Source organism: Salvelinus sp. IW2-2015, linkage group LG36, assembly GCF_002910315.2.
Source record: "Salvelinus sp. IW2-2015 linkage group LG36, ASM291031v2, whole genome shotgun sequence".
Taxonomy (NCBI): Eukaryota; Metazoa; Chordata; class Actinopteri; order Salmoniformes; family Salmonidae; genus Salvelinus; species Salvelinus sp. IW2-2015.
The window spans coordinates 40590460-40613629 of NC_036875.1; the positions used below are offsets into that span (position 1 = coordinate 40590460).

Sequence of the window (23170 nt, forward strand, 5' to 3'; positions counted from 1 at the left end):
ATGGCCTTCCTGTGACATCGGGTGGTATAGGTGTCCTGGAGGGCAGATAGTTTGCCCCCGGTGATGCGTTGTGCAGACCTCACTACCCTCTGGAGAGCCTTACGGTTGTGGGCGGAGCAGTTGCCGTACCAGACGGTGATACAGCCCGACAGGATGCTCTCGATTGTGCATCTGTAGAAGTTTGTGAGTGCTTTTGAGTGCTTTTCTCCACTACTGTCCCGTCGATGTGGATAGCGGGGTGCTCCCTCAATCCGGTGTAATAATTCCTAAACTTGTTTTTGAAAGTCACTGGCAACCCAGTCCATTACTCATTACTGCTATCTACTGTGCAGGAGACTCAGAGTATGATGATATTACAAGAACTATTCTAGTAACTACTTCTCCAACCTCGGTAATGCTTGGCACTAACCTCGGTAATGCTTGGCTGAAACTACTTCCCCAACCTCGGTAATGCTTGGCTGAAACTACTTCTCCAACCTCGGTAATGCTTGGCTGAAACTACTTCTCCAACCTCGGTAATGCTTGGCTGAAACTACTTCTCCAACCTCNGTAATGCTTGGCTGAAACTACTTCACCAACCTCGGTAATGCTTGGCTGAAACTACTTCACCAACCTCAGTAATGCTTGGCTGAAGTTTGGAGGATCAACACTCAAGGCAGCACAGTGTGAGACAGACTGCTCGGGTTTTATTTATTTTGTATTAGAACAAGCACTATGATAGCAGCAGCGTACAGTGGTCATGGAAAGATATGTACCTAATTAGACAATTGCACTTTAGAAGGTACCCATTAGAAAATGGATTTAAAGAACTCCGCTGACACAGTGTGTAATGTTTACATGTCAGTTCGAAACTCAAAAGATAAAGTCCAATAGAGGAAATAAAATCTTTCATAAGGCATTTGCAACATTCATTGGCAGGCTATGTCATTTAAACATGCAGATACATACACATTGTAACCCGTTAACTAGTCAGGAAGTTTCATTGTTCTACTGTGATGAAACAAGTCTTAGTTATTTTCTACAAGGTCTCTCTCTCTCTGAAAACAATGTATTCATCTGGAACATCACAGAGTACATGATCCTCCTCAAATATCCTGATGAACTAAGTATTATGTTGAAGTTTGATAGTAAAGTCTTTGCATCAGTCCAATCCAAAAGAGGAGACAGGAATATTCTGCTGTTTACATGTAGTGTACTGGGCTGACAGTATGATACTGACAATAACAGTGATCACAAATGAGGGGTTGACTGCACAGAAAATGTGAATTTCTAGACGATTTATGGGAAATGTCATTGTCCCCGCCTACATCGTAACAAGATTTCAGACACATTCAGAACACTTCTATTCCCCAACATTATTTAGTACATAATACAATGTYGGGAACAGTACTCAGTGGGGAAAGTGGTTGATTGGATTTGAAATGGTTTCCTTATCTGACTTGTATGGGGTTTCTTATCAATATTGTGTGCGAGGCGTTAATCAAATGTATTAAGGCACAGCAAGTGGAATTGACGCTGACAAACAAATCGATTTCTGAATACATGACTACAATATGATATTGTAGTCATATCTATCCTTTTTCTGTCTAATCTGCAGTACTGGACATTACACACAAAAGAATAGTTTGACTTTATAGTTGAATGTTTCCATTCTAAATATTTCTAACGTAGAACCACTTTCCTTGTTTCAATTTACGGCTTCACTGAGACAAAACAATGAACAAATCAATATAATCCAAATGTACAATGTATTGTTACAGATTCTGTGGTAATCTACCACACTTTGTGTATGGACTGCTACACACAGTAGTGCCAAAGGGAAGGGGGACATCAACTATACATTAAAGCTGTTTGGTAGTAATAATCTAAACCCTTTTAAAATTGTATTGGTGAATGGTTAAGGACAGCATCATAGCAGTACATTCTAGGAACTGGACACTTGTTTAAAGGATAATCAAATATCAAAATAGCCTTTTCTCTGTGTGGTAACTACATAATAAAAACACCATAACTAGAATGAATTTATATTTTTCTATAATTAAAAAACACTTGTCTTTGGCTTTAACATCAACATTTTGCCACGTTAAAGGATTTGCAAAAGCAAAAAAGTTCTGAACGTTGTAAAATAACTTTGGCCCTTGGCCTCTTTACATAACACGAATTAATGTCTATGGGAATCTGTTATGTATTATCAAAGAACTGACAAATAGGTTTCCCTAGTGTTTCACAATACACTTGTATGTGGGGGTATCTAGTGGGGGTATCTAGTCAGTCAGTCTGGTGTACTGTAGTTGTATAAGTGGGGGTATCTAGTCAGTCAGTCTGGCGTCTGTAGTTTGTATAAGTGGGGGTATCTAGTCAGTAGTCTGGTTGTACTGTAGTTGTAATAAGTGGGGTATCTAGTGGGGGTATCTAGTCAGTCAGTCTGGTGTAACTGTAGTTGTATTTAGTGGGGGTTATCTAGTCAGTCAGTCTGGTACTGTATTGTATAAGTGGGGGTATCTAGTCAGTCAGTCTGTGTACTGTAGTTGTATAAGTGGGGTATCTAGTGGGGTATCTAGTCAGTCAGTCTGGTGTACTGTAGTTGTATAAGTGGGGGTATCTAGTCAGTAGTCTGGTGTACTGTAGTTGTTAAGTGGGGGTACTATGGTTATTAGTCAGTATGTCTGGTGTACTGTATTGTTATAAGTGGGGGTATCTAGTGGAGTGTATCTAGTCGTCAGTCTGGTGTACTGTAGTTGTATAAGTGGGGGATCTGTGGTTATCAGTAATGTCCTGGTGTACTGTAGTTGTATAAGTGGGGTATCTAGTGGGTGTATCTAGTCAGTAATGTCTGGTGTAACTGTAGTTGTATAAGTGGGGCGTATCTAGTGGGTGTAATCAGTCAGTATGTCTGGTGTAACTGTAGTTGTATAAAGTGGGGGATTGTGTATCCTAGTCAGTTATGTCCCTGGTACGTAGTTGTTATGAGTACCATCATAGCGGGATGGAAGGGACCTTAGTTCAATCTGGTGTAGTTGTATAAGTGGAGGTAGTCAGTGTTGTGTAGTTGATATAGTGGGGGTATCTAGTCAGTATGTCTGGTTGTACTGTAGTTGTAAAGTGGGGGTATCTAAGTCAGTCTGGTGTTATGTAGTTGTTAATGGGGGTAGTCAGTGTTGTGTATCGTTAAGTGGAGGTATCTAGTCAGTATGTCTGGTGTACTGTAGTTGTATAAGTGGGGGTACTAGTCAGTTATGTCTGGTGTACTGTAGTTGTATAAGTGGGGGTATCTAGTCAGTTTATGTCTGGTGACTGTAAGTTGTAATAAGTGGGGTATCTAAGTCAGTATGTCTGGTGTACTGTAGTTGTATAAGGTGGGGGTATCTAAGTCAGTATGTCTGGTGTACGTAAGTTGTATAATTGGGGTATCTAGTCAGTATGTCTGGTGTGACTGTAGTTGTTAAGTGGGGGTATCTAGTCAGTATGTCTGGTTTACTGTAGTTGTATAAGTGGGGGGTAATTCTATCAGTATGTTCTGGTGTACTGTAGTTGTATAGTGGGGGTATCTAGTCAGTATGTCTGGTGTACTGTAGTTGTATAAGTGGGCGGTAATCTGAGTCTAGTATGTCTGGCTGTACTGTAGTTTGGTATAAGTGGGGGTATCTATGTCAGTATGTCCTGGTGACTGTAGTTGTATAAGTGGGGTTCTAGTCAGTATGTTGGGTGTACTGTATTGTATAAGTGGGGGTATCTAGGTCAGTATGTCTGGTGTACTGTAGTTGATATAAGTGGAGGGTAATCTAAGTCAGTATGTCTGGTGTACTTAGTTGTATAAGTGGAGGTATCTAGTCAGTAGTCTGGTGGTACTGTAAGTTTATAAGTGGAGGTATCTAGTCAGTATGTCTGGTGTACTGTAGTTGTATAGGGCAGTGGGGGTATCTAGTCAGTCATTCCTGGTGTAGCTGTAGTTGTATTAAGTGGGAGTATCTAGTCAGTATGTCTGGTGTACTGTAGTTGTATAAGCGGTAGTGGGTGTTATCTAGTCAGTATGTCTGGTGTAACTGGTAGTTGTATAAGTGGGTATGGGTAATCTAGTCAGTATGTTGGTGTAGCTGTAGTTAAGTGATATAGTAGTTGGTGGTAGGTGCTATGTGGGGTAGTCTAGTCAGTATGTCTGGTGTACTGTATGTTGTATAAGTGGGGATCGGGTGATCTAGTCAGTATGTCTGGTGTACTTGAAGTTGTATAGTGGAGTATCTGTCAGTGGTCTCATCATAGTCAGTATGTCTGGTGTACTGTAAGTTCGTAATAAGTGGATGTATCCAGTCCAGTCAGTCTGGTGTAGTGTATAAATTGGGATAATCTAGTATCTGGTGTAGTGTTAGTGGAGGTAGTCAGTGTTGTTAGTTGTATAAGTGGGGGTAATCTAGTCATATGTCTGGTGTACTGTTAGTTTGTATAAGTGGGGTATCTAGTCAGTTGTGTACTCGTAGTTGTATAAGTGGGGGTGTCAGTGGTTGTGTAGTTGTATAAGTGGAGGTATCTAGTCAGTATGTCTGGTGTCTGTAGTTGTATAAGTGGGGGTATCTAGTCTATGTATGTCTGGTGTAGCTGAAGTTGTATAAGTGGGGGTATCTAAGTCAGTATGTCTGGTGACTGTAGTTTTGTATAAGTGGGGGTATCTAGGTAGTATGTCTGGTGTACTGTATTGTTGTATAAGTGGGGGTTATCTAGCAGTAATGTCTGGTGTCTGTAGTTGTATAAGTGGCGGGTATCTAGTTCAGTGATGTCTGGTGTAGCTGTAGTTGTATAAGTGGGGGGTATCTAGTCAGTTAGTCTTTGTGTTACTGTAGTTTATCAGTGGGGGTATCTAGTCAGTATGTCTGGTGTACTGTAGTTTGTATAAGTGGGGGTATTAGTCAGTTATGTCCTGTGTGTACTGTAGTTGTATAAGTGGGGGTATCTAGTCAGTAATGTCTGGTGTACTGTAGTTGTATAAGTGGGGGTATCTAGTTCAGTATGTTGGTGTACTGTAGTTTGTATAAGTGGGGGTATCTAGTCAGTAGTCTGGTTACTGTAGTGTATAAGTGGGGTATCTAGTCAGTAGTCTGGTTACTGTAGTTGTTATAAGTGGGGGTATCTATCAGTCGTCTGGTGTACTGTAGTTGTATAAGGTGGATCAGGGGGTATCTAGTCCAGTCAGTCTGGTGTATGGTAGTTGTATATAGTGGGGTATCTAGTCAGTATGTCTGGTGTACTGTAGTTGTCATAATGGGGTATCTAGTCAGTCATCTCGCCCTGGTACTGTTAGTTGTATAAGTGGGTTAGTGGTATGTAGTCAGTCTAGTTCTGGTGTACTGTAGTGTATAAGTGGAGGTATCTAGTCAGTATGTCTGGTGTACGTGGTAGTTGTATAAGTGGGGATGGTACTAGTCAGTATGTCTGGTGTACTGTAGTTGTATAAGTGGGTGTATCTATGATACAGTAGTTGTCTGGTGTAGCCTGTAGTTTGTATAAGTGGTAATTAGTGGGTATCTAGTCAGTTATGTCTGGTGTACTGAGTTGTAATGGATATGGGGGTATCTAGTCAGTATGTCTGGTGTACTGTAGTTGTATAAGTGGGTATGTGGTATCTAGTCAGTATGTCTGGTATACTGTAGTTGTATAAGTGGGAGTATCCAGTCAGTCACGTCTGGTGTAGTTGGTATTGAAATTGGGATAACTAGTCAAATCTGGTTATTTGTATAAGTGGGGTAGTCAGTTTGTGTAGTTGTATAAGTGGGGGTATCTAGTCAGTATGTCTGGTGTAGCTTAGTTGTATAAGGTGGGGTATCTAGTTCAGTCTGCGTGTAACTGTGTAGTTTAGTGGGGTAGTAGTGTGTGTATAGTAATGTATCTAGGTGTCTTGTGTACGTGTTGTATAAGTGGGGGTATCTAGTCAGTATGTCTGTTTGTGTTGTAAAGGGGTACTAGTAGTTGTCGGTATGTAAGTGGGGGGGTATCTAGTCAGTATGTCGGTGTACTGTAGTTGTATAAGTGGGGAGTCCTAGTCATAGTCTGGTGTACTGTAAGTTGTATAAGTGGGGGTATCTAGTCAGTATGTCTGGTGTACTGTAGTTGTATAAGTGGGGTATCTAGTCAGTATGTCTGGTGTACTGTAGTTGTATAAGTGGGGGTATCTAGTCCAGTATGTCTGGTGTACTGTAGTTGTATAAGTGGGGGTATCTAGTCAGTATTCTGGTGTACTGTAGTTGTATAAGTGGGGTATCTAGTCAGTATGTCTGGTGTACTGTATGTATAAGTGGGGGTATCTAGTCAGTATGTCTGGTGTACTGTAGTTGTATAAGTGGGGTATCTAGTCAGTATGTCTGGTGTCTGTAGTTGTATAAGTGGGGGTATCTAGTCAGTATGTCTGGTGTACTGTAGTTGTATAAGTGGGGGTATCTAGTCAGTATGTCTGGTGTACTGTAGTTTGTATAAGTGGGGTATCTAGTCAGTATGTCTGGTTACTGTAGTTGTATAAGTGGAGGTATCCTAGTCAGTATGTCTGGTGTACTGTAGTTTGTAATAAGTGGAGGTATCTAGTCAGTATGTCTGGTGTACTGTAGTTGTTATAAGTGGGGGTATCTAGTCAGTATGTCTGGTGTACTGTAGTTGTATAGTGGGAGGTATCTAGTCAGTATGTCTGGTGTACTGTAGTTGTATAAGTGGGGGTATCTGTAGTATGTCTGTGTACTGTAGTTGTATAAGTGGAGGTATTAGTCAGTTATGTCTGGTGTACTGTAGTTGTATAAGTGGGGGTATCTAGTCAGTATGTCTGGTGTACTGTAGTTGTAATAAGTGGGATGTGATCTAGTCAGTATGTCTGGTGTACTGTAGTTGTATAAGTGGGAGTACAGTCAGTCAGTCTGGTGTAGTTTGTATAAATTGGCATAACTAGTCAATCTGGTGTAGTTGTATAAGTGGAGGTAGTCAGTGTTGTGTAGTTGTATAATGGGGGTATCTAGTCAGTATGTCTGGTGTACTGTAGTTGTATAAGTGGGGTATCTAGTCAGTCTTGGTGTACTGTAGTTGTATAAGTGGGGTAGTCATGTGTTGTGTGTATTGTGTTGTCATATTGGTACTGTGTTGTAGGGGTATCTAGTCAGTATGTCTGGTGTACTGTAGTTGTATAAAAGTGGGCGGTATCTAGTCAGTATGTCTGGTGTACTGTAGTTGTATAAGTGGGGTATCTAGTCAGTATGTCTGGTGTACTGTAGTTGTATAAGTGGGGTACTAGTCAGTATGTCTGGTGACTGTGTTGTATAAGTGGGGGGTATCTATTCAGTATGTTCTGGTGTACTGTAGTTGTATAAGTGGGGGTATCTAGTCATGTATGTCTGGTGTACTGTAGTTGTATAAGTGGGGTATCTATCAGTATGTCTGGTGTACTGTAGTTGTATAAGTGGGGGTATCTAGTCAGTTTGTCCTGGGTTGGTTTACTGGTAAAGTTGTAAGTGGGGGTATCTAGCAGTATGTCTGGTGTACTGTAGTTGTATAAGTGGGATCTAGTCAGTATGTCTGGTGTACTGTATTGTATAAGTGGGTATCTAGTCAGTATTGTCTGGTGTACTGTAGTTGTATAAGTGGGTATCTAGTCAGTATGTCTGGTGTACTGTAGTTGTATAAGTGGTATCTAGTCAGTATGTCTGGTGTACTGTAGTTGTATAAGTGGAGGTATCTAGTCAGTATGTCGGGTGTACTGTAGTTGTATAAGTGGAGGTATCTAGTCAGTATGTCTGGTGTACTGTAGTTGTATAAAGTGGAGGTATCTAGTCAGTATGTCTGGTGTACTGTAGTTGTATAAGTGGAGGTATCTAGTCAGTATGTCTGGTGTACTGTAGTTGTATAAAGTGAGGGTATCTAGTCAGTAGTCTGGTGTACTGTAGTTGTATAAGTGGAGGTATCAGTCAGTATGTCTGGTGTACTGTAGTTGTATAAGTGGGGGTATCTAGTCAGTATGTCTGGTGTACTGTAGTTGTATAAGGGGGTATCTATCAGTAATGTCTGGTGTACTGTAGTTGTATAATGGAGGTATCTAGTCAGTATGTCTGCGTGTACTGTATTGTATAAGTGGGGTATCTAGTCGTATGTCTGGTGTACTGTAGTTGTATTAAGTGGAGGTATCTATCATATCACCATATCAGATGTCTTGGGTGTTGGCATGTCGTTATAGTTCTACTGCAGGCTAGGATTCTCACTATAACACTCAGACAACAACACGGATCAATTGTATTACAGGAAATTAAAGAACATTAAAATTATATTAATACTTTTTTTTCTCTTTCTTAAACGATCAAAAATAGTTTTCGTGTGAGCTGAATAACAGAAAGCAGTATTGTCTATACATGTAAAAGTTAATTACAAGGAAGTATTGTCTGTACCTTAACCAGTTGTGATGAGTGACGAGGGTGGTGTACTGCATGAAGGCTCGAAAAGGAAGTCGCTTCCCAGTGCTTATGTATCAGCTGTTGGGCCAGTCTCCCTCAACTAGCCAAACTGGAACTAAACGTCTCAACTCAAAGGGTTTTGTCTTTGGGAGTTGCTGAGAAAACGTCTCGGCATACAGCAATGTCCTTCACCAAAACCAGTGATTAAAACAAATTAAAGACATGTTCTGGAACTTTGGCGACTAATAAGTATTTTTTTATTTTTTATTTTTTTTAAACCTCTCGCTTTGGGCTGGATGTGTCAATAGCTACGTTTATACCTGTTAATAACATGCGCCCTTTGTCCTGGTCTTGTCCTCATTCTGATTGTGCCACATTTATAGACAGGTGTAGATCAATAAAAGATGCATTGTGAACTGAGTTTGATCAGATCTTACAATTGCATACTGGCAAGATCAGGACCAGATCAGGACGAAGGACGCATGTAAGTGGCAGGTATAAACGGGGCTAATGCATAGTTCATACATGCATAATCTATGAGCAGAATTACGGTTTTACCTCAATTAGACACAAAATCCCTAGTTTGAAAGTGACTGTTTTTCTGGAAACTGAGCTGCACCATTTCCCCTACATTTTCCCCCACATGGTCCAGCCCCCTAGAAATTCGAGTTCAACCAATGAGCTTCAACCATTTGAGTGACAGCTAACAAGAGGCACATCATGCACACACAGCAGAGAGAGAGACAGAGCAATGAGGTGGTGCACAAATCTGCACATACAGTGCAGTGTAGTATGCAATTGTAGTATGCAATTTTCCACTTTTTTGGCTCGTGAGTGCTACTTTCAGAACGACTGGCTAAAAACTATACAAAACTACCGGAGAATCTCTTTAACTTTCACGAAAAATGTGTGACCCAATAGAGAATACAGCTATGATACAGACTGAACTAATGCAAATGGCTAATTCAGAAAGAAATAAGAGCAATCTTCCAATATTGTATATTAGTTAAATTTTCACTCAATTCTATGATGTTGAAGATATTTTACAAAAACTTCAGACTTCTTTATTTTCTTTTTGTTTTTAAAACAAATAATGTTAGTCTATATAGGATATGCCAATGAAAGCTGCACTCTAAACATGCATGACACATACATTAGTAGGTAGTCAAAGGCCTAATCCAAACACTAGTCTAAATCAAACCGCTTTCAGAACAAAACACTAGTCTAAATCAAACGCTTCAGAACAAACCCCATAGTCAAATCAAAACCGCTTTTCAGACAAAACATAGTCATTAAATCAAAACCGCTTTCAGACACAAACACTATCTAAATCAAACCGCTTCAGAACAAAACATAGTCCTAAATCAAACCGCTTTCAGAGCAAAACACTATCTCTAAATCCAAAACCGTTTCAGAACCAACAAACACTAGTCTAAAATCCAAACCGCTTTCAGAACAAACACTAGTCTAAATCAAACCACCTTTCAGAACAAAACACATACAAACCGCTTTCAGACAAAAAACACTAGTCTAAATCAAACCGCTTTCAGAACAAAACACTAGTCTAAATCAAACCGTCTTCAGAACAAAACACTAGTCTAATAATCGAAACCACTTTTCAGAACAAACACCAAAACCGCTTTCAGAACAAAACACTAGTCTAAATCAAACCGCTTTCAGAACAAAACACTAGTCTAAATCAAACCGCTTTCAGAAACAAAACACTAGTCTAAAATCAAACCGCTTTAGAACAAAACACTAGTCTATCCAAACGCTTTCAGAACAAAAACATAGTCTAAATCAAACCGCTTTCCAGAACCAAAAAACACTAGTCTAAATAAACCGCTTTCAGAAACAACAACACTAGTCTAAAATCAAACGCTTTCAGAACAAAACATCAGTCTAAATCAAACCCTTCAGAAAAAACACTAGTCTAAATCAAACCGCTTTCAGAACAAAACACTAGTCTAAATCACAATCGCTTTCAGAACAAAACACTAGTCTAAAGTCAAACCGCTTTCAGAACTCAAGTGTGGTTCACAAAAGCTTTAAAATGTTGTGGTGTGGATAGTGACTTTAAGCAAGGACAAACACAAAACGACTTAGGATAGATCTACGTGTAAGATTGTTGCCCTGACAACCCAGCCTCCGCACCCAGCTCCAGAGGGATCCAAGAGGATGGTGGATGGTGACTGCCGGCTGAATAGGCGACGGTAAGTCATCAACTCATCTCAGCTCTTGTATCCTTCCACACTGTCATTTTGTCAATGAGAATTCATTTGAAAACCTCATTGTGCATAGATAAAGCCTTTGTCAGCGATGATTTATGGTGTGCATAGCGATCCATATGCTACCATAGGTCAGGGTTTCCATGTTGATGAAGCCGGGATTTGCGAAGCTCCCCAGTTAGGGTCTGTTAGTGACCCAGCCGCTCCCTTTGATTGGCATCAACCACTTTCCTGGGACGAAAGAGACGAGCAATCAATGGTAGGAGTTAAATGTCATGAATGAATGAAAATTCATTAATGACACAACTCATGCCACACAAGTAACAGTCAGACGACTATTCCTATTACTAGTGGCGGAGACCATATCCCGAACTCTAATCCCATTCTTCCCCACGAAGCTGCCTGGGGAAAACCTTCCCAACTTACCCAGTTCCCCACGAAGCTGGCCTGGGGAAAACCTTCCCAACTTACCCAATTCCCCCACGAAGCTGGCCTGGGGAAAACCTTCCCAACCTTTCCCCTGTTTCCCCACGAAGCTGGCCTGGAAAACCTTCCCAACCTTTCCCCTGTTTCCCCCACGAAAGCTGGCCTGGGAAAACCTTCCCAACCTTCCCTGTTTCCCCCACAAGCTGGCTGGGGAAAACCTTCCCAACTTACCCAGTTCCCCCACGAAGCTGGCTGGGGAAAACCTTCCCAACCTTTCCCCTGTTCCCCCATGAAGCTGGCCTGGGGAAAACTTCCCAACCTTTCCCCTGTTTCCCCCACAGCTGGCTGGAAACTGTCCAACCTATTCCCCTGTTTCCCCCACGAAGCTGGCCTGGGGAAAACCTTCCCAACTTACCCAGTTCCCCCACGAAGCTGGCCTGGTGAAAACCTTCCCAACCTTTCCCCTGTTTCCCCCATGAAGCTGGCCTGGGGAAAACCTTCCCAACCTTTCCACTGTTTCCCCCATGAAGCTGGCCTGGGGAAAACCTTCCCAAACTTCCCCCTGTTTCCTCCACTAAGCTGGCCTGGGGGAGACTTTCCCAGCCTACCCCGTTTCCCCCACTAAGCTGGCCTGGTGGAGACTTTCCCAGCCTACCCCGTTTCCCCCACTAACCTGGCCTGGGGAATACAGTACATTTACATTTACATTTAAGTCATTTAGCAGACGCTCTTATCCAGAGCGACTTACAAATTGGACAGTATGTCCTTGTAAATGACCATCTAGCCTCTTTACTCACTTGAAGAAGCGTGGTTCATGCTTAATGTCGTTCTCGTCTTGCCACTTCCTCCTGGTGCGCTGCATGTCCTCAATACGCTGCTTTTCTGAGGCTGCCATTTCCACATTCCCCTCCTCCAGGTGTCTAATGTAGAGAAACAACATCCCTATGAGTCAAATATACTGTCAAACGTCACTCATCAGGGACATACACATAAAGCTTGTAAACATATTTAACCATACAAATAATATCTCATCCACTTATTTCAGATGTAAAACTAGCTTTTAGTCCTTTTTAGAGCTTCACTAATCAACCATTCTGTAAATCTATATCAGACCACAACAACAGCTGCATTGTGCTGGTTGGCATTTATTGTCATGAATCTTACCCTGGAGGCAATTCTGCAGAGTGGTCACTAGCTGGCACAGCCACAAAGTCATAAAATCAGATTTTAAACCTAACATTAACATTAACTACATTGCTAACCCTTGCTTTAAATTTAGACCAAAAAGCAAAAAATTTTGTTTTCATAAATTTTTACGATATAGTTCATTTTGATTTGGCAGCAGGTTCAACTAGCCTCCAGGGCAAGGTTCATGACAATAAAGGTGTGCTAGTTCAGTGGTTCATCCAGTCAGATCTGTATGATAATGGTACCGCTTCACCTTCTCTCAACAGGTGGCAGCAGTAGGTAGCACACAGTGCATTTCTCTAGCTGAAAGTGTGATGGCGTAACGGTTGTATGTTTCTACCTTTGATCGGGTCTGAAGCGGGCATCTGTGGGTGGTAGCAGGTCTTGCATCTCAGGGCAAAGCTCATTGAGCTCAATGGCAAACCTGGTAAAGCCATAATACAGCTCGTAGTCTGTGGGCATGGACCCTGAGGAAGGAACACATGACATCACACGGATCAAGAATCAGTTCAAAGTTTTTATTTTTATTTAAATGCAGACAATTACATTGACGGAAGCAACAATTTATCTGCAATATTAGAGCTACGGCGAGATCAGTGTAAAGAAAAAAAGAAAAATAATAATGAGTTCAAAGTTGTTTTTTTTCATTGGTGTGGATTATTGACACCAGTGCCAACACTTTATTTGTTCCCATATTATAATCTCATGTACTCGTATTTTATGGTTTAATCTAATGCTGTTGTCTGCTTAACGATAGCAGATATCCAATTCAAAGCGTCCTGCATAGCAACAGTATGATTGACGTAGTTACTGTCGTCAACAGTAACTATGACGAAAAATACTCGTCAACTACCTATTTTTCCTGACTAAAACTATGACGAGACATCCTGGGGGGGAAAAAAAACGKTAACTATTACAAATTACTTTTCATTTTAGTCGCCGAAAATGTGACGAGACGAGAATTCCACGTGAGACTAATGGACATTTAGCTTGACATGAAGCTCCTTTTCATCTGTTTTGTCATAATGCATATATGCTTGAAAAATATTTCATGCAATCCTCTCAGTTGCATGGTCTGATTGAGCTGCTCTGCCCGGTTCTCCCACACAGCTCCCAGGCGACCGCCTTGTTCACTTGTCCATCTTTTGAACTGATGTGAAGCCAGGACACCTCCTTTTTTTTAAACCATTATTTATACAGGTTTTTCTCATTGTGATAACATCTCTTTTTCAAGAGAGACCTGGTCTAACCTCAACTAGAAACAATAATCTTTCTGACTTTCATGTAGGCTATTTTTGCTTTGATTAGGGACAGATCGAAATTTACTGGGGAGTGGGAGGGGCTGGTCCAACTCAAAGTGTCATAAAAAATATTTTTACACGACCCTCCCCTTAGCCAGTCAAATACATGGAACACCCTCCCCCCTCTTTGAATTAACTCAAAATAATGTTTACCAACACAAATAACAACAACTGTAGCGACCTTGTGTTTATAAACGTGGATATCGACTTCAGCATGCTTTTGTGGCACAGTCGATGCCACGCAGAGCTACAGGCCAGAAGTGTGAGGTTTCACCGACCACCACAGACGAGCTCACTCTCCCTGCCTGTTTCATTGCACTATGATCAGAGTCGGCTGCAGACAATGATCAGCTAGGAGGAAATCACATTTTCATTATTTTGATGCCATATTTATAAGTATATAAAATATATGCAACACATTTATCACCAACAGGTTTCTGTGCCGATGCACCACACAACCAGTAAACAACACCGACTTCGGGCGCTTCAATATCACGGTTTGTGTTTTCAACACGACAATAAACAGACTGTGTCAATCTCAACAAACAGAAAATGTATTCTGCATGTCATTAAAATGTTTGTTGTTTTGTAATAGATGTCTCTTTCCATTCATCAAATGTCCGCTGCATAGTTTGGATTGATTGATTAAACGATTTTTATTTGTCAGTAAAAAAACAATACATACACTGCTGTTCTAAAGTTTGGAGTCACTTAGAAATGTCCTTGTTTTTGAAAGAAAATTATATTTTTTTGTCCATTAAAATAACACCAAATTGATCAGAAATACAGTGTAGACATTGTTCATGTTGTAAATGACTATTGTAGCTGTAAACGGCTGATTTTTAATAGAATATCTACATAGGCGCGTACAAAGGCCCATTGTCAGCAACCATCACTCCTGTGTTCCAATGGCACATTGTGTTAGCTAATTTTTTTATTTTTTTTATTTTTTATTTCACCTTTATTTAACCAGGTAGGCCTAAGTTGAGAACAAGTTCTTCATTTGCAACTGCGACCTGGCCAAGATAAAGCATAGCAGTGTGAACAGACAACACAGTTACACATGGAGATAATAAACAATAAACAAGTCAATAACATGGTAGAAAAAAAAGAGAATCTATATACAATGTGTGCAAAAGGCTGAGGTAGGCAATAAATCGAATTTACAATTTAGCAGATTAACACTGGAGTGATAAATCATCAGGATGATCATGTGCAAGAAGAGATACTGGTGTGCAAAAGAGCAGAAAGTAAATAAATAAAAGCAGTATGGGGGGTGAGGGTAGGTAATGGTGGGTAGTTTACAGATGGACTATGTCAGCTGCAGCGATCGGTTAGCTGCTCGGATAGCAGATTTTTAAAGTTGTTGAGGGAGATAAAAAGTTCCAACTTCAGAGATTTTTGCAATTCGTTCCAGTCGCAGGCAGCAGAGAACTGGAAGGAAAGGCGTCCAAATGAGGTTTTGGCTTTAGGGATGATCAGTGAGATACACCTGCTGGAGCGCGTGCTGCGGGTGGGTGTAGCCATCGTGACCAGTGAACTGAGATAAGGCGGCACTTTACCTAGCTATGCCTTGGTAGATGACTGGAGCCAGTGGGTCTGACGACGAACATGTAGCGAGGGCCAGCCGACTAGGGCATACAGCGTCAGTGGTGGGTCGTATAAGGTGCTTTAGTAACAAAACGAATGGCACTGTGATAAACTGCATCCAGTTTGCTGGAGTAGAGTATTGGAAGCTATTTTGTAGAATGACATCGCCGAAGTCGAGGATCGGTAGGATAGTCAGTTTTACTGGGTAATTTGGCGGCGTGAGTGAAGGAGGCTTTGTTGCGGAATAGAAAGCCGATTCTTGATTTGATTTTGGATTGGAGATGTTTGATATGAGTCTGGAAGAGAGTTTGCAGTCTAGCCAGACACCTAGGTACTTATAGATGTCCACATATTCTAGGTCGGAACCGTCCAGGGTGGTGATGCTAGTCGGGCGTGCGGGTGCAGGCAGCGAACGGTTGAAAAAGCATGCATTTGTTTTTACTAGCGTTTAAGAGCAGTTTGGAGGCCACGGAAGGAGTGTTGTATGGCAATTGAAGCTCGTTTGGAGGTTAGATAGCACAGTGTCCAAGGAAGGGCCGGAAGTAAATAGAATGGTGTCGTCTGCGTAGAGGTGGATCAGGGAATGCCCCAGCAAGAGCAACATCATTGATGTATACAGAGAAAAGAGTCGGCCCGAGAATTGAACCCTGTGGTACCCCCATAGAGACTGCCAGAGGACCGGACAACATGCCCTCCGATTTGACACACTGAACTCTGTCTGCAAAGTAGTTGGTGAACCAGGCAAGGCAGTCATTAGAAAAACCGGGCTACTGAGTCTGCCGATAAGAATATGGTGATTGACAGAGTCGAAAGCCTTGGCCAGGTCGATGAAGACGGCTGCACAGTAATGTCTTTTATCGATGGCGGTTATGATATCGTTTAGTACCTTGAGCGTGGCTGAGGTGCACCCGTGACCGGTTCGGAAACCGGATTGCACAGCGGAGAAGGTACGGTGGGATTCGAGATGGTCAGTGATCTGTTTGTTGACTTGGCTTTCGAAGACCTTAGATAGGCAGGGCAGGATGGATATAGGTCTGTAACAGTTTGGGTCCAGGTGTCTCCCCCTTTGAAGAGGGGGATGACCGCGGCAGCTTTCCAATCCTTGGGGACTCAGATGATACGAAGGAGAGGTTGAACAGGCTGGTAATAGGGGGTGCGACAATGGCGGCGGACAGTTTCAGAAATAGGGGGTCAGATTGTCAAGCCAGCTGATTTGTATGGGTCCAGGTTTTCCAGCTCTTTCAGAACATCTGCTATCTGGATATGGGTAAAGAGAAGCTGGGGAGGCTTGGGCGAGTAGCAGCGGGGGGGGGGGCGGGCTGTTGGCCAGGTTGGAGTCGCCAGGGGAAGGCATGGCCAGCCATTGAGAAATGTTTGTTGAAGTTTTCGATTATCACGGACTTATCAGTGGTGACCGTGTTACCCTAGCCTCAGTGCAGTGGGCAGCTGGAGAGGAGGTGCTCTTGTTTTTCCATGGACTTTACAGTATCCCAGAACTTTTTGGAGTTAGAGCTACAGGATGCAAATTTCTCTGCTTGAAAAAGCTGGCCTTTGCTTTCCTGACTGACTGCGTGTATTGGTTCCTGACTTCCCTGAAGTTGCATATCGCGGGGGCTCTTCGATGCTTATTGCAGTTCGCCACAGGGATGTTTTTGTGCTGGTCGAGGGCAGTCAGGTCTGGAGTGAACCAAGGGCTATATCTGTTCTTGGTTCTGCATTTTTTGAACGGAGCATGCTTGTCTAATATGGTGAGGAAGTAACTTTTAAAGAATGACCGGCATCCTCAACTGACGGATGAGGTCAATATCCTTCCAGGGTACCGGGCCGGTCGATTAGAAAGGCCTGCTTGCAGAAGTGTTTTAGGGAGCGTTGGACAGTGATGAGGGGTGTCGTTTGACCGCGGACCCGTGGCGGATACAGGCAATGAGGCAGTGATCGCTGAGATCTTGATTGAAGACAGCAGAGGTGTATTTGGAGGGCAGGTTGGTCAGGATAATGTTCATTAGGGTGCCCATGTTTACGGATTTAGGGTTGTACCTGGTGGGTTTCCTTGATGTGATTTGTGTGAGATTGAGGGCATCAAGCTTGGATTGGTAGGACTGCCGGGGTGTTAAGCATATCCCAGTTTAGGTCACCTAACAGAACAACTCTGAAGCTAGATGGGGAGCGATCAATTCACAGATGGTGTCCAGGGCACAGCTGGGAGCTGAGGGGGTCGGTAGCAGGCCGGCAACAGTGAGAGACTTATTTCTGGAGAGATTAATTTTTAAAATTAGAAGTTCGAACTGTTTGGGCATAGACCTGGAAAGTATGACAGAACTTTGCAGGCTATCTCTGCAGTAGATTGCAACTCCTCCCCTTTGGCAGTTCTATCTTGACGGAAAGTGTTATAGTTGGGTATGGAAATCTCAGAATTTTTGGTGGCCTTCCTAAGCCAGGATTCGGACACGGCAAGGACATCAGGGTTGGCAGAGTGTGCTAAAGCGGTGAGTAAGGCAAACTTAGGGAGGAGGCTTCTTGATGTTGACATGCATGAGGCCAAGGCTTTTTCGATCACAGAAGTCAAAAAATGAGGGTGACTGGGGACATGCAGGGCCTGGGTTTACCTCCACATCACCCGAGGAAAAGAGGAGTAGTAGGATGGGGTGCGGCTAAAGGCTATCAAAACTGTCGCCTAGAGCGTTGGGACAAAGAATAAAAGGAGCAGATTTATGGGCGTGGTAGAATAGATTCTGGGCATAATGTGCAGACAGGGGTATGGTGGGGCACGGGTACAGCGGAGGCAAGCCCAGGCACTGGGTGATGATAAGAGAGGTTGTATCTCTGGACATGCTGGTCTCAATGGGTGAGGTCACCGCATGTGTGGGGGGTGGACAAAGGAGGTATCAGAGGTACGGAGAGTGGAACTACGGGGTCCATTGCAAACCAAAACAATGATAATGATAACTAGCCTGAACAACAGTATGCAAGGCATATTGATATTTGAGAGAGACATACATAAGGCTAAAGTGATTGCAGGTCTTGATTGGGAAGAGCTAGCTAAAACAACAGGTAAGATAACAGCAGCAATAACAGGGTGCTAGTATAACACAGCAACAACAGGTAAAAATGGTGACGACTAGGCAGAGAGGGTCGGATTAACTACACACCAGATCCTGAGTTAAAGCACAGAGCCGACAGATAAAACACAAATAAACAGAATGGAGTACCGTGAATTAATGGACAGTCAAGCAGGCATCAGCTATGTAGCCAAGTGATCATAGTGTCCAGGGGGCAGCCGTAGATGAGCAGGGAGGCCTCCACTAAGCTAGCACGCGGCGTTTAAAGTTAGTAGCCCGGGGGTGGTCTGCTCAGACGGAGGGGGTCTGCTCAGACGTGGTCGTGTGACAGAGAATCCAAGCCGGATGGCGATGGCGAAAGAGAGGTTGTGAATTTGTAGAATTGTGTTTGCTAACTGGTGCTAGCTTCTGTGGCAGTGGCGCTAGCTGGCTATCTGCAAGCTAGCTGTGAGGATCAGAAGTAGTGGCTCGGGATTACGGCAGGAATCCGGCGTTGTTGTCGAGAGACAGTCGATGCTGGTAAATTGGTGAGTAATATCCAGGCTAATAACAGGGCTGGTGTCTGTGCAGAAGGTAAAAGCTGCTAGCAGCGGCAAAAAAATGGCTAATAGTTTGTAGCTGATTTAGACCAGTTGTGATGGATTGGCAGGGCTCTGTGTCGGCAAAAAAGGTCCGTCCAATTGGCAAAAGAGGTATTGTAGCCCAATTCGCTGGTAGACCTCTTCGGCTAGCCGGCAGATGGGCCTAGCTCGAGGCTAGCTCAAGGCTAACTGGTGCTTGCTTCGGGACAGAGGTGTTAGCAGTAAGTAGCCACTCGGTTGCAGCTAGCTACTGTGATGATAACAGAGTGTATTGTCCAGAGCTTGCGTCAGGAATCCGGTGATGTGGTAGAGAAAAAGCAGTCCTATATGCTCTGGGTTGATATCGCGCTTGCAGACTGGCAGGTATTGGCCCGAGCTGAAGCTGGCTGTGTCCGAGTTAAGGGTGAAGACCGCAGCAGTGGCTAACTGACTACTAGCTAGTAGCTAGTTATCTGGCTAGCTTCTGATTGGGSTTACGGTTCTAAAGTATAAAAAATAGCAGGTCCGTACCACATTGGGTGAGGCGGAATGTAGGAATGTATATTCAGTTCCTAGATGGAAAGTGAAATTAAAATATATACGAAATGTATATGAAAAATACGAGGACTATTTACACGGGACAAGACAAACACACGTCCGACTGCTACGCCATCTTCCATTCTTCCTTCTTCCTAATCCAAGTTTAAAATTTTAAAAGGTTAATTGATCATTAGAAAACCCTTTTGCAATTATATTAGCACAGCTGAAAACTGTTGTTCTGATTAAAGAAGCAATAKACTGGCCTTCTTTGAACTAGTTCAGTATCTGGAACATCAGTTTTTGTGGGTTCGATTACAGGCTCAAAATGGCCAGAAACAAAGACCTTTCTTCTGAAACTCGTCAGTCTATTCTTGTTCTGAGAAATGAAGGCTATTCCATGCGAGAAATTGCCAAGAAACTGAAGATCTCGTACAGCGCTGTGTACTACTCCCTTCACAGAACAGCGCAAACTGTCTCTAACCAGAATAGAAAGAGGAGTGGGATGCCCCGGTGCACAACTGAGCAAGAGGACAAGTACATTAGATAGTCTAGTTTGAGATATAGATGCCTCACAAGTCCTCATCAAGTTGCTGTTGCTTTTTTCCTACGGGAAAAACGAATGTTATTTGTTGAATATAAGGAGTACAGTAATAGATTTTGGAAAGCTGAAATTCTCCCCTTTTTAAGGAAACCACTTTTATTTACCCTCCTTGACAGTTATGATTGGGAGAAAAATCAGCTGTAAATTGTTTAACCTGTAGCCAAGGCTTTATAGCCTATATGGTTAATTATGGCTGGCATTGGTTACAATCTGCCACAATATCAATGTTGCCAGCTAAGGTGTAGGAGGGGATAGTAGGCCTAGTTGGACAAGGCTATCTGAACGTGTACATGATGGAAGTTAGAGATACCCTAAATATTCATTATTTAATATTTATGTGACTTTATATTATATTATGTGACTAAAATGTCTGTGACTAAAACTACACTAAAATAGTTTTAGTAGACTGATAATAACTAAAACTAACGAAGGATGAAATGACTAAAATGTGACTAAGACTAAAAGGTATTTTAAGGTAAAATCTAAAATAGCTGCCAAAATTCACACTGGTAGTTACCTGGCCTCCAGATGCATCTGGCAGAAGGCGGYACTCCACAGTAAAGGCCCTCGTGCCATTTTCCGAACAGGCGACGCACTACCTTCCCCTCTTGGTCCATCACAAACCCTTGAACCTCATTCACATTAGAACTCCAGTAATTTCCCTACAAGCAAAAATGAGACAACAGTAATATTGTGATCATAAGATAAATAACATTCATCATCCACTGGCAAGGAAACAATATAGACAATAATTAAATGTCCAAATTGTAGTCAGCCAAGATAAGTGATACATGCTTCACAGGGATGGTTATTTCTCAGCACATAATTGTCTTTGGACTTCATAGTAATTTTACCGTAACATATCCACAGCTGAGTTCACCGCTGTCTTACCTTGACGAAGGTAAGTTTGCAGATACAGGCACTGCTTTTGGTGTTCCTAATGGTGATCTCCCCGTAGTGTTCGATCCACCTTCTCCCGCTTAGGATGTTGTGTACGCAGGTGGTGACTTTGTTCCATTCATAGTGGTCACCAAAGCTGAACGACATAACAGCAGCAGTCAGAATATCTACAGTAATCACATGATAGTTATGAAGTCTGTCTGTGTCTTTAAGATGCTCACTGGGCCACATAATCACACAGAGCGTTAGAAGTCTCACAAGCTAAATAGCAGGGCCTGTGGAATCTCATTTTCTGAGGCAGAGACACTTGCGATGTACTATAATCTATGTGCTTATTCAGCAGCCTTCACACATCCCTTCCTGCTCTTCTGTCTGAGTGATTCATTTCCCACAGCTCCCCCCTCCCAAACCCTGTCAAGGGCACTTTAATAGGGCGTACAGTAGCTCTGTAAAGCTTCCAGGGACCCAGAGGGGAGTGATGGCTGTGGCAGGGGTAGGCTAGCAGGGACCTGAAGGCTTCAAGAAGGTAAGGCCACAAATTATGGATGTACCTCCTATAGTAAGTGACAGTGGGGATATGTCTTGAGGATGTCAGATTGTTTGTGTGTGTGTGTGTGTGTGTGTGTGTGTGTGTGTGTGGTGTGTGTGTGTGTGTGTGTGTGTGTGTGTGTTGTGCGTGTGTGTGTGTTACCTTGGAAGGATAACATTAACGGTGCCAATCGGGAGGATTTCCATTGATTTCCCCCAGAATTTGTTTTTCCATCTGACGTCTGAGAAGAAAATCGTCAGAAATAATGTACCATCTTGCTGCAAAATGAAAAACCATGACCTCATTGAGGAAGTGCGTGTGTGACACTGTAATTCAACAGGTAACGTACCTTGCAAGAAGGTGAACTTGTTGGAATCAGCATGACAAGCTGATATGGGTGGATGGTGGCTCACCTTCAAGAGATAATCAAACGTCATAACATCAGTGACAATACTGCTAGATTATTGCCTCTTAGAGGAATTCATTTTAGGTGCAGATACAAAAGCAGCCACTTCATTGTAGAACCATTCTAAACGTGTTGTGAGAAGAAGAGGGTGAGTCATTATATCGTGACTATCATGCGGACTGGGCAACCAGTAACAGCTAACACCAGCACTGAGGCTAAGTGCAAACTAGGTTCAGTCAAGGCCAGTCATTCAGGTTCTTAGTCAGGTCAGTCAGTCAGGTTCAGTCAGTCAGGCCAGTCAGTCAGTCAGGCCAAGTCAGTCAGTCAGGTTCAGTCAGGCCAGTCATTCAGGTTCAGTCAGGTTCAGTCATTCAGGTTCAGTCAGTCAGGTTCAGTCAGGTCAGGGAGAATATCTGAGAGATGACAACAACAGGGTCCCCATCATAAAGAGAGAGGGCAGAATGACAGCCTTCCCTGACCCTGGACATGACCCTGGACTTGGACCTGACCCTGGACTTGGACCTGACCTTGGACCTGGACCTGACCCTGGTCCTACTCTAGCAGCAGACTTGGACACAGTCTTTCTTTAAGCACTCTGAAAGCCTACAGACCTGACAGGATCCGTCCGCAGCACAATGCAATACAATACTGCAACCTGCAGCTCATGTTAGTTATAAATGGACCTTATAGACTCCAGTGCATGGGAGAGAACGGCCACATTTAACCTGGTCTCAGAAATACCAGACCTAGGGAACAATGGCACAGTTGAAGTCGGAAGTTTACCGACACCATAGCCAAATACATTTAAACTCAGTTTTTCACAATTCCTGACATTTCATCCCAGTAAAAATTCCCTGTCTTAGGTCAGTTAGGATCATCACTTTATTTTAAGAATGTGAAATGTTAGAATAATAGTAGAGAGAATTATTTATTTCAGCTTTTATTTCTTTCATCACATTCCCAGTGGGCCAGAAGTTTACATACACTCAATTAGTATTTGGTAGCATTGCCTTTCAATTGTTTAACTGGGGTCAAACGTTTTGGGTAGCCTTCCACAAGCTTCCCACAATAAGTTGGGTGAATTGTGGCCCATTCCTCCTGACAGAGCTGGTGTAACTGAGTCAGGTTTGTAGGCCTCCTTGCTCGCACAGGTGCTTTTTCAGTTCTGCCCACACATTTTCTATAGGATTAAGGTCAGGGCTTTGTGATGGCGACTCCAATACCTTGACTTTGTTGTCCTTAAGCCATTTTGTCACAACTTTGGAAGTATGCTTGGGGTCATTGTCCATTTGGAAGACCCATTTGCGACCAAGCTTTAACTTCCTGACTGATGTCTTGAGATGTTGCTTCAATATATCCACATTATTTTCCTTCCTCATGTTGCCATCTATTTTGTGAAGTGCACCGGTCCCTCCTGCAGCAATGCACCCC

The 23170-nt window shown here is 42.7% G+C and overlaps 1 protein-coding gene and 1 long non-coding RNA gene across 2 annotated transcripts in view; both read right to left on the reverse strand.

Moving 5' to 3' along the window:
- Positions 1 to 7769: 7769 nt before the first annotated feature.
- LOC139023750 (uncharacterized) lies at positions 7770 to 9802 on the reverse strand. Its single transcript, XR_011474908.1, has 3 exons — positions 9749 to 9802; positions 8161 to 9647; positions 7770 to 7851 (listed from the first exon to the last, which is right to left on the reverse strand). It is a non-coding gene; the product is annotated as an uncharacterized lncRNA (long non-coding RNA).
- Positions 9803 to 10827: 1025 nt separating this feature from the next.
- The window catches only part of LOC111959521 (oxysterol-binding protein-related protein 6-like), a 71835-nt gene continuing 59492 nt past the window's right edge, over positions 10828 to 23170 (reverse strand). Inside the window, 7 exon segments of the mRNA XM_023981131.2 lie at positions 10828 to 10870; positions 11863 to 11985; positions 12594 to 12720; positions 20422 to 20566; positions 20796 to 20940; positions 21496 to 21574; positions 21683 to 21746. Coding sequence (XP_023836899.1) covers positions 10828 to 10870; positions 11863 to 11985; positions 12594 to 12720; positions 20422 to 20566; positions 20796 to 20940; positions 21496 to 21574; positions 21683 to 21746 — 726 coding nt within the window.